Raw genomic sequence first — 12695 nt, forward strand, 5'->3', positions numbered from 1 at the left:
AATAAGAGCTGTGCATGTAAACCTCATTGCCCTCACTAGCGACTGATGCTAGAGGCTGCGGTCTTTAGGTTCGAATCCCGCTCTGAGCTGGTCAAGTAGGTTACACATGGTGCCGTGACCCGGATGGGGGTGAGGTTTAGAGGGGTGAGTGTAACGGATGTAGCTGTGTGTGTAAACCTCACTCCCCTGGCGTCAAGAGGCGCACTATTAACTGATACTAGCGGCTACGTCCTTGTTAACGCGTCCGCCTCCCAGGCCGGAGACCCCAGTTCGAATCCTGCTCGGAGCTGGTCAAGTAGGAACGGTTACACATGGTGCCGTGACCCGGATGGGAGTGAGGTTTAGGGGGGTGAGTGTAACGGACGTAGCCTAAGTAATTTTTTGTTTTTCCTTGTTTTCCAAAGACATTGAAATATGACTTGGGCAATTATGCTATGAGGCTAACGATATGAGAATTTTTTTTAATTAAATGTATATTTTTAGTTTAATACTGTAAAGTGTTGTGCTGCATACCACCTAAATGAGAACCACTGCTGTTGAGAAATATGACGAGGCCATTAAAACTAGTGATTATGGTAGTGGGATATGCTAATGAGCAGCATGGAAAAAAGAGTGTTGCAGGGATGATGCATTTTTGTAGGCCAAAACCTGGAGCATTTTAGCACTTCCAGTTCCATTGTCCCAAATTCAATGGCTTTTTTAAATGGGTTTTCGGTTAAAGGCCTGAAATAATGTCTGTGGTGAACACAAGCTCAAGATATTTTCATGTTGACATATAATACATCAGTAAAACCTCCTCGTGCTTGTTCTTAAAGCTTTTACTTGTCTTGAAAAAGGTGGTTGCTAACAAGTGGCAAAATGGGATTATAGAGGTTCTCAGGGACAGTAAAAGTCGCTCAGTGTTGTTGCGCACTCTCGCAAACTACTCTAACTCAAACTTTCAAGGAATTTTTTTTTTGTCAAAAGCTTAATGATGGTGACGTTGAAGTCATCCGTGGAAGGGGTTTAACGGTACATGTATTCATCCCGAACCGTCGCGGTACAGACGTCACTGTTCGGTGCATACAGTCAGACGGTGAATACAGTCAGTCACAGTGGTAATGCAATGCTGTTTAACTTCCACAACAGGAAAAAGTAGAGATGACCTATGCAACAACCCAAAACAAGAGTTCAGATGGCACGCAAGCACTGGCGGAGCTAGGGGGTGGCCAGGGGTGGCCGTGGCCACCCTTGGTCTAAGCTTGGCCACCCCTTTGGCCACCCATCTCACAACTGCTGTTTCTGTCTCTTTTTTTATTGATAAAAATTGTGTTTTTTAAAACGCTGATCCGTCTCTTTAAGACCACAAAAAACGTGAGACTTCAGATGCACACTCCAACTTCACCTCAGCGCCAGGCTCAAGTCAAACAAGTGCGGAAATGTGCAAGTGCCGAATGAGCTTCAGCAGAACATCAGACAGTGATATGCACATAGTAAATATAGAGTCAATCTTTCTCAACTGGTGGGTTACAAGACCGTTTTGAGTAAGTCGAATAGTGTGCAGTCAACAACAAACTTAATTCTCTTTTTTTCTGATGCTACTTTTATTTTAGAAGATGTGTGTGAAAGCTTGCGACACTTCTGTCAGATGCTGAGAAAAGGGCGTTGTCCTTATTCAGTTGGCTATCTTCGGTAAGATGAGATGTTGTCAGGCCAAATGTCAGTAAAACTAACTAACTTTCCTGTCATACGGCTGACAGCTGTTGTACTGTGCTTCCGGTACGCACATCACGCACAAATGCGGCGAGCTGTAGCCGTAGTTCTGTCGTCAATTAACTCATGTAAGAATCAAAAAGGCGATTAAAGCTGTCAAAACTGCATGCATGTATTTGTTATATGCGTCACATGTGTCTGGATTAAAATATTCTGCTATGTGAGATCACAATATAAGGCACAAACTGATATGTAATGTTTTAATGTCCAAATAAATGTGAGCACTGTGCATTTGTACTAAATGATAGGCATTCATTTTGCGTTAATTTGTAAAGGACAAACAAAAATGGATAATTTTTTAATCTATACATTATGAAAAACATAACATTTGACATTGGGGATTCAAAAGAGAACTTTTGTTTTCCTTTTTAATTTAGGTATGATAGAACTGTTGCAATTATTTATTTTGACAACTAATATAGAAAGTTAAACTTTTTTTTGACAAACTCAGAATTGGTTGAAGAGTTCATTGATTATATAAAACGCATTGAAGGTTGAATAATCTTTGGACTACAGTATTTATCTGCATGTTATTTCATCCATGAAGATGCAACAATGTAGAACAAGCTATTGGATATTTTGAGAACCAGAACCAAGCTAACTGAGCAAGTTGAACTTTAGCTATAGTGTGTGCCCTTTTATTGCTATTTAATTCATTTTAATATGAGGTGGTGGGTAATAATAAAAAAATATAAAATTCACTCAGTATTCCATGATTCCTAATTCACTACTATCTCAATTACAATTAAGGACAAATTAACTTTATTCAGTTGTGTAGGCACTAAAACAGTCCAATACATTATCAAATTATTTTTTATGATAAAATAATTAAGATTTCTGTGCCACCCCAGACTGGTTGCTGGCCCTTGCCTGGCCACCCCTATGAAAAAATCCTGGCTCCGCCACTGCACGCAAGAGCTTGCTAGTAGCCTATATTCTGAGTTTCGATTCATTTTTTGTGTGATGCGGTCCACTAACTTTACGGGAAGGAAACTGGGACGCCAGAAAGCCGTCTGTCACAAATCAGTCACTTTTATTGTGAGTGTACAGTTTCGATTCATGTCTCACTCTAATATGTATGACCATAAATAACAGAGTATTTTAAGTTGCTCCCACTGTTATAATGAGGGGTAGTGGGCAGACGACATCATCCAAATGTGGCAATCACCGGAGCTAGGCAGAAAAATACTACAGGAGTGCAAAAACGAATCTCTGCACAAGTTTTATTTTTCATTATTCTTTTTATTTTTTATTTGTACAAGAGATACTTTTCAGTTTTGTAGCTGATGGTGACCAAATAACTTCTTTTTTTTTGTCAGACCTACAAAAAAAAAAAAGACCTATGCAAGAGTGCATTCTGTTTACTGCAATCATACTCTAGGCTCTCCTGTACTGTACCAACTACCTCAAGAGGGAACTAGCTAGTTGGAACAAACTGTAATTTGCACTACTGTCTGTTGACAATGATATAATAATAAAATAGAAACCTAGCATTTGGGATTTGTTGCTTTTTCCTGTTGTACCGAACTCGTATCGAACCGTGACCCCAAAACCGAGGTACGTACTGAACCGTGACTTCTTTGTACCGTTACACCCCGATCCGTGGTGTAGTTCATTGATAGTCTACGTTTAGCATTTCACTTCTGGCGATTGTACTTACAGCAGTCTTCAAAATTCATAAAAGTTGTGAAGATTATCTTCATCAACAAAATGTGCAGGAATCATAAACTTTTGTTGCTCACGGAGATTATTTTGTGCAATAATTCAACAGACAATGGAAAAATACTTTTGTTTTTTTGGCTATGCCAACTTCCAGGTTGGCCTACAAAAATAAAGCATCACTGCAACGCTCTATTGGGAACAACTAAAGAGTCAGTGAGTGCAGGGGAATACCAGGTGAGTTAAGCTAGCTTGACCCTGTGGTTATAGATCTCTCTGCCTGTGGTCAGTATCCAAGCGCAGACACCTGTGCCAGCCGATACCTCTGAGATCAAAGCCAAAGAAATGAGTAACAGGGTCTCACAGCCAAACAAACACCTACCACAGTCTGAGGCCGAATGACTGCGGTCGTACAGCTCTCTGAGGATTACCATGTGATATACAGCATTAATTACTGCTTTGATATTCACACAGACAGAACTCCCTGTCACTCTGCATGAGAAATGAAAACAACATCAATTGCGGTTCCTTCCTTTAAGGCTGAGCTTCACTACAGACGGACACGGAGACCACCCACAGTAACATTCGCTGACTGTCTGACGCATAGTGCACACAAAACTGGAAAGTGCCCGAGAAAAATTGCAAGCAAACATTAGATTGCACTTCCATGAGTCAGGATGCACTGGCTATTTATTGAACATGAAAGACTGATGCAAACTGGTTGACATTATGAGAACTAATCAAATCTGTGAAAGATATTCAGGCACTTACTAACAAACAATCTGTATATTCTGCTTTGTTTTTTGAGTCTGTCAAATACTCCTGGGCAAAAATATAAACAATTAAAAATGGGCCAAGCCAAAATTGGCTAAATATTTAGTGGTCTTTTAATTGTCTTTTTAATCACAAATCACTAGTCAGGGAAATTAGCAAGAATTGCACAAATACTGTAGATAACTTGTCATGGAATAGCCGGTAACACCTTTATTTTAAGGTGACGTATTTACATGTTACTACATGTACTTACTATAGTACAGTAAATCATGCATAATTACAAGTAACTAACCCTAAACCAAACCCAAACCCTTACCGTAACACTATAGTAAGTACATGTAGTTAATTCATATTACTCAGTACTTATTTGAGTAAGTACAATGTAATTACTTCACCTTAAAATAAAGGGTTACACTTTATTTTAAGGTGTCATTGTTACAGTGTAATGATATATTTAAGTACTGAGTAATATTAAGCAACTATACATGTATTTACTATAGGATTAGGGTAGGATAAGGATTTGGTTTAGGGTTAGTTGCATGTAATCATGCATAATTTACTGTTATTACTATGGTAAGTACATGTAACATATGTAACAAGGACACTGTAAAATAAAGTGTTACCAAATAAAGTGCTGCCGAAAGAGCCTGAAATGCAATTCTTTAAATGCTTAAGCCGTGTGGGTAAACTTGCAAACAGAAAAGAGTCAGTGTTGTTCCACACAATGTTAATGGCTTCAAACAGTTCATGAGTAGTTGAAAAATGTCTCCCAGTTAGTTGGAGTTTAATATGACACCAAATATTCACTTTAGGGTTCAAAACTGGACAAACATGAGCCTGATGGATTTGTTCTCAAGTCACTTCTAGGTTGGCTTTGCAATTTGGGCATGAGCATTGTCTTGTTGAACTATAACATCTGATCACTGCTCTTTAGATAACACCTTTTCATTTGTGGAAAGCAAGCCATGCTGCAATATTCTCCTGTACTCCAAAGCATTATATTACTTTTCACAGTGAAGTAGCTCATCAAAACCAGCAGCTAAAAAGGCTCCCACACAATGACACAGTCTCTTCATCGCTCAGGAGCATCATCATGCAACTCGTGTTTCATTGTGATTCATCAACTTCCCATATCAACTTCCCATATCCTGCCAAAAACTTCATTCTGTCTTTGATGTTTTTCTAGGACAGCAATGGCTTTTTAAGTAGTGCATATGATTACATTTTTGCTAATTTCCAGACCAATAATTTGTGGTTAAGATAAATGAAAGCTAAGTGTTTTGCCATTTTGGGCTCGGCCCATTTTTTATTTTTGCCCAGGAGTGTACTTTGAATAGGCTGGACGTATTAGTTGGAGAGTAAATAGTAAGAGTAAAAAGTCTATGCAAAACAAGACTGAAATGACAAAACGAGATAACCTACAAAAATGTCAAAGTATGAATAATTTAAAATGGATTTTTTTTTTTTTTTTATTGAAACTCAGAAGTAATGTGATGTGAAATGTAAAACCAAATGCTATTTATAATAATTTGGAAAGTAGGCTGGTGAAGATATATTTACAATGACTTTGCAATAAAATAAAATAAATCAATAAATAGGCAGACAAGGGGAGTGTTTAAGAAAAAAGCTAGAAAATTACATAATTTTTTTTTTTTTTTTTTGGCAATTTCATTTGGTGATGCTAGACTAGAGGCACCGAAATTACACATTTCATCTTTAAATTTTAGCAGTAAAATCAAAGTTGGAAAAATTAATTTCTGTAAATCCGATCCATTTTAGATGAATAAGTTCAGAAGTCTGAATCAATGATTAATTTGCTAAAATGAATCATTAAAATGTTTAAACAAAAATGAATATACATAATACAATAGGTAAATAGTGCTATAAATATTTAAATCTAGGTAAATATTGACACTTATGGCTATTTATTGGTGCATTTAATGAAAAAATATAATTCATTCCTGTTCATTTATTTATTCAATTTTATTTTTAACAATGTTTATTTACTGTATTTTTCTTCTTGCATTAAACATTTGGAATCTACTTATTGTTTGAAATTATGCTTCAAAAGGCTGAAATAATGTCAAGATTATACAACCTATCACTCAGTAATTGGAAGAAGGAAATGCATTTGACAATGTGTTCCTCAGGTCATTATTTGAGAAGCTTTTTGGACGTCTTCCTTTCAGCAGTTTTACTGGAAAACACCAGACAGCAAATCACAGCCTTTGGGCTTGAGCTGAAGACTGACCTTGAAAGACCTTCCAGAAGGAGCAGCTCCACCTGAGTCTCCTCACAGAGAGGGATGCTCTGCTTTCAGACGCTGTATAGTTGATCAGTGATGTTGTCTGACAGGCTCTGAGGCCATTATAGGACTGCGCTGGACCATGGAGCACAGAAACACCAGCTCTTGTTAACCCACTTCTCAGTAACTTTAAACTGCATCACCCATTAAACCTTTCCACGGCTGGCTTCTTCATAATCAACGGCTGAGAGAAAGAAAGATTTTGTTTGGCTAACGAAGCACAGCGAGGCCTTTTTTAAGCAAAGGGAAAAATAATCAATTCAAGTGTATTGAAATGAAAGGGCAGTTTTTGCTGTTTGCCATTATTTAACACACCAAAATGTTTAGCCTTATTCTTGATCAATAGTAAAAACAAACAGGAGTAATTTACCTAATTAGAGATCAACGCAGTTGCCTGGCAACAGGTTAGTTAAACATGGGATCGAAAAAGAGAGAGAAATAAGCATTTGCGTGAAGTTCATACTGTATACAATAACTATAGCTGGTTCAATACCCACTAACTAGACAGCAAATCAATGATCACACACTTTTTCAGCAGCCTTGGATAAGTATTTTCCCCATTGATAGTTTAGATAGTTTAGGTCCTGGATGCTGAATGTTCAATACAGACACACACCAGACACAGCAAAATACACTGTTTTGTAACAGTTTTTAATATACTCCTCAATCCAAACCTGAAGTGCATTGTGGATTTAAAGCACAACAGCTTCAGAGTTCTCCGAGAGAGATTGCATTGTGAGAAATTTTTATATACGTTCCCAAATTCCCACGTTTTTGATGGGATTGGAAGTGCACCATAATCGCGGTGATCTCAGGCATTATGCAATAACCAGGTTAAAATCTTTTGTGAAGCATCTGGTTGTTTTTATACAACTCTTGACAAAATACTGACCTGAAAATGCATAAAACTTGACCACACAATCTGTGTACACGTTCAAGTCATACAGTGTTTCTATGGAGACTAAAAATATTCCTTATTCTCTGTGGGTGTGAAATAATCCACTCTTTCCACTGAGCTTTCTATGAGCTGTGATTTCTTTCCTCGCAAAGTGAGAAAGATGATTTTAAAAAAAACACGACTAACAAGAGAAATCTCAAGACTTCCTTATGCCAAAAAACACACAAAAACCCCAAATACAATTAGTTAAAAATCTAAGCCAAAAAATACTCCACTGACAGAATGAAGTTATGTTCAGACTAGAATACTACCATACTATTTACTATTTGTTCAGTATATAGTATGTAAACTGTGCATAGTAAAAAACAGTCTTCTATATGCACAAAACACACACGTCCAACTAGATTAGCAAAAGTACAGTATGAAGTATACAACACAGCACATGGTCTGAGATAAAATGCAATGACCTTGACCTTTCCGTGTGATGCATGAATCAGAAGACTTTTTATTTCTTACATGATAACTGGATGCCACTCACAGAATTAATTATGTACATAAGGTCACATGACAAACGTAACACTCGTATACTTCTATTGCATTCTGTTCCTTCAGTTTATACCAGGACTGTATAATTAATCGGAAATAAAACAAAACTTGTGATATGGTTTAGATTGATTATCAAATCATTAAGGCTGTGAAATAATTAATATATGAACTCATGACCTGTTGTTTTCAGTGTCTCAGATGCTGATCTCTTTGGGTTGCTTTAACGTGCATTTGGGAACGTAATGCATGCCAACCATCTTTCAAAACTTGTAATGAGAAGCGCTTATAAACCGGTTGTTGTCAATATAAAAGAGACGCTTTAAAGAGGTAATTCACAGCTGACAAAATGGGCTTTTAAATAAAACTGATCAGTCAAATACTGCATTGCTTGAGTTGGCAATACTTCTTAGCAAACTTTAAGTTACAATGGCGTCGACTTGCATTGTTCCCGGGTGCAAGAATTCAAAGACTAAACGTTTAACGGGGAGTCAAAGCTGCACGATTCTGGATAAATTGAGAATCACAGTTGTTTTAGCTTCTTCTTTTTAAAGCACCACGAAACACGATCTCCAATAGTGCCTTTAGCAAGAATCAAGAGTAGCTCTATAATTCTCATCATTTCATAGTTCTCATTAGGCTAGTTCTCAAAAGTGAGCGTGTTCTGTGATCTTTGAAGACTTTGGGTTAATTGCCTTTGAAAGAAATGGCACAGTGTCGTGCTTTAGCACTGATTAGATGGTCACTATGACTTCTGGGGCTTTTTAGACTCGACTGTAGATCAGAGAGAGACCGACAGAACATTAGTGTCATTGAATCCTACAGCTGAGGCTACAAACGGTGAACAAGGAGACGGCGTTCACACATGCAGTGCTACAAAGCCATCGTAAGACATTAAGGTGCTGATTTACGCCGACGTGAGCAACAGCGAGGACTGCCGATGAGAGTTTAGCAGAGGTTTACTTTATGCAAATGAGCAGTGACATGATGCAGCATGCTAATTACGTTTCTGGGAAAATATTCATTTAAAAACACGTCTGAGTTATGGGAAAATGTGGAATGGAAGAAGAAATACTGTTAATGCAGACAGAGAGATGAAGCAGTAAAGGACAAGAAAATGAGATTCTGTGGACAGGACGAGCAAAGACAGGTGACAAGATGGTACAGAGAGAGAGACAGGAATAGACTGTGGCCTACTTGCCCTCGTGCCGACTAACTAGCCGACACTGGGACACAATAACACTCACAGGTGAGACCTGTCTATTTCAGACACGCTTCGCCACAGGGACCAACACCAACCAAATGAGTTCAGCAGGAACTTCACACGGACAAAAGAAAAGTGGAACAAACAACTCAGGTTACCGTGACCATGTTCACATTATCGTTCAAAAGTTTTTGAAAGGATTCAATACTTTTATTCAGCACTGAATTGAACAAAACTGACACTGAAGACTGGAGTAATGATACGCCCTGCATTTTGCTCTGCATTACAAGAATAAATAACATTTTGAAATATATTTTAAATTCTGATAATATTTCACAATATTATTGTTTTTAATGTACTTTTGATTTTTTTTTTTAATGCAGCCTTGATGAGCAAAAGTCTCCTTTTCAAAAACATTAAATAATCTTACAGAATTGCCCTTAATGCATGTAGCTGGCCTTATTGTGAACGATTCATCATAGCGCATTACTCCAAAGAAAAAAATGTCCTATATACAGTATATATGGGACGTGTTCTGTGATCTATATCTATATATCTATAGATAGATAGATAGATAGATATATTGCATTTAAATGAAAACAGTACTTTAAAACCATGCGGGCTCAATTTCTGTGATACCAACTTAAAATTTGGAACACAACTTGGTTAGACACATGAGTTTGATTTTCTATTTTAGAGTCCAAATTATCTTCCAAAATATATATTTTATATAAAACAAAATGTTTACGTCAGTACATTTGCTTTACAGTAAACTTTTAAAGGAACCGTATGTAAGATTGTGGCCAAAACTGGTACTGCAATCACTTTCAAATTACTGTAGAGCGGTGTATCCCCTCCCCCTCCCCCCTGACTCGAGGTTGGCAGTTAGGCTTCAGGATCCAGCAGGAACTTAGGCTGCTACAAGGAGCTTCCAATGGCAAGTGACGAGTCCTACACAGTCATTTTTTCACAACGTATTTCGGATTCATAACGAGGTCTTTTAGGTTTCGTAACGTTAGACATTTTTTATCCGACACGTTTGTAGCTGCAGCTGTGGTAACTAGAGCAGAGCTGGCAACCCGGATGCCGAAACACTACTGACTTCGTGATTGGTAGATAGGTGGAGGGTGGAGCATAAGGCCAAAACACAACATGACAACATCAACATCAGTTGAGGGCTGCAACTTCACTTTTAAATGACAATATCCTGGCCGGACTACTGTTGTCAGTGATATAAGTATTTGAAATGAACATGATTTCATAATGTCTAGTGACATATCAGGGCCATTTTATGATTAATTGAAATACATTTCTTACATACGGTTTCATGTTTTGAAACTGCTTTCACTTCTGCAATAATTTTGAGTGTCTTTAACCTTTTTTTTGGTCTGTATTCCAAATCATTCATGAATTACAACCATTTAAATTCAGATTATGCTCAAAACGTTAACAATAACAAATCAGGCCCCAAACACAGCAAGCACAGACAAAAAGCGGATTCTCACATGCTCTCGCAGAAGCGCGCCAGTGTGCTGGGTTTCTCTTGGTTGCGTCGTTGTCTGAACCAGCGTTGGATGGTCCTCACGTCCCAGTCCAGCTGCTTGGACAAACCCTCTAACCTCTTCTCATCGGGGTGCTGAAACACACAGCACACACACAAGCATGTCACTGCAGAGATATGACACTGTTCGAGGACAAACAAAACCGCCTGGATTTGGATTTAACAGCTTGAAAAATTCACTCAATGCACATTTAAAACAGTTGTCTTTAAAAAGCCATCTGCACATATGAGCCAGTGAGACACACACATAATCACACTGTGATGTACTGCTGTGCTGGCATACTATAATGACTCGAGTAGTGGGGAATCAGTTGTGGATGAACAAATCTTTCTTCACTTCCATGCCCTAATTTCTAAGGCACATTTCATTGATTTTTTTTTTAGCTTACTGAACGCATATGCCAATTTGAACTTGTCAGGGGTGTGTTTCCCGAAAGCATCGTTATCCAACTATGGTTCCTTCGTTATCAGCATAGTTCAACGAGTCGGTGTTTCACGAAACAGCTCTCGACTTGTGGTTAGAAGAATAGTTTCTAGATAGCATGACATGTGGACTTAATAAATCCTTATCTTGAGCAGAATAGGCAAGATGCCATTCAGTACAACCTGTATCTTTTATTTAGAATACATACAAATGTAATTTACGTCTTTTAGTTTGTCAAGAGATTTAAAGCACCGTTTTTGAAGACTGCGCATGTGCGAACGTGCTCTACTAAGTAACCAAGTTTATCCTGATGTACTCGTTACATCATAAGAAGAATGGCATCTACACTAATTTTAGTGTTTTTGTTTATCCTGAGGTTTTCCCGCAGCCTGCCGGATCCAGGCTGTATCCAGATCTGATGAAGGACCTGCGCCTGGACCCGATGTCATAGCGGGGTGCTAAAGTGCCAACTAGTTTCTCCTTATGGAGGATCCCTTTACCACTCTACAGATAAAGCGTTGTCGGGAAAATTCGGTTCGAAGTGAAGTGATCTACCCCGAAGTGATAAAATTCTGTATCAAAAATGTTAAGGCCAGACAAGTAGTTTTTTAAGGCTTGGTTTGTAGGGAATTACAAACCTGCGCACATATATTCAAACACGCATACCAATAGACTGAACTCGTAATACGCATGTGCACACCATCAGCGTTCTCACAGGTTTCGCGTTTAAAGTCTGTGTAGAATTTCCTTTTAAAACGGTGTCGTGTTAGTGGCCGCTAAGTTAATAACTAAAGATCGTTGCGACGGAAGTGAATCAATCAAATTAACTTTAGCTGGAAAATAACTTTATTCTAGAGATGCTATAAAGCCAAAACAATCTCTGTTACTTTAAACTATCCTTGTATCTCTGTAAAGCCACATTGGAACAATCTACATTGTTAAAAGCGCTATATAAATGAAGATGACTTGACTTGACTTGACTTGACTTAACGAACGAGCCTATGATTGAATCTGGAAATAAAGCGAAATAACTGAGATAAATTAGAAATAGACCTCAGATGTCATGTCTGTCATTTATAGCAAAACATCTAGCGTTAATTCGATCTCAAACAGATTCATTAAAATAAGTTATTACTCCACCACGTGCGTGACATCATGAACCAACGTGGTTGAACGACCAATTTGCGACAATACAGTTTCGGGAACAGTCGTGATCTAGCTAGTTGATTTCTTCAACGATGCATCATACTGTGGTAGTTAAGCGGCGAGTTACGTCGTTGTTCGGGAAACGCACCCCTGAACGAGACTGAGAATGGCACTGAACAAAACGAATGAAGTATGTCATTGATTGAGGATCTGCTGACCATCATTGACCACCATATGTGGTTCAGTCGGATTAGCATGTGTAGTTATTCTGTAAAACAAGGAGAGTTTGGCACGAAAACAGGTTTGACAAAACAAGCATAATCCACAATTTATGAATTTGTAAAAAATGACTGAAGATCATACACAATTAAAATGATGACAATTGCGAGTATTGCAATTGCTAGACGATTATTTTTGGTCTGTATTGAA

The 12695-nt window shown here is 38.0% G+C and overlaps 1 protein-coding gene and 1 long non-coding RNA gene across 2 annotated transcripts in view; one reads left to right on the forward strand and one right to left on the reverse strand.

The window, feature by feature from the left end:
- The window catches only part of cers6 (ceramide synthase 6), a 50502-nt gene that overhangs the window by 25644 nt on the left and 12163 nt on the right, over positions 1-12695 (reverse strand). The window contains exon 3 of the mRNA XM_082174765.1: positions 10641-10771. Coding sequence (XP_082030891.1) covers positions 10641-10771 — 131 coding nt within the window. The remainder of the gene's footprint in view (positions 1-10640; positions 10772-12695) is intronic.
- On the forward strand, positions 691-1994 carry LOC309502463. The gene is made up of 2 exons (XR_014207306.1): positions 691-1789; positions 1846-1994. It is a non-coding gene; the product is annotated as an uncharacterized lncRNA (long non-coding RNA).

Source organism: Leuciscus leuciscus (assembly GCF_965113295.1).
Source record: "Leuciscus leuciscus genome assembly, chromosome: 7".
Classification (NCBI taxonomy): Eukaryota; Metazoa; Chordata; class Actinopteri; order Cypriniformes; family Leuciscidae; genus Leuciscus; species Leuciscus leuciscus.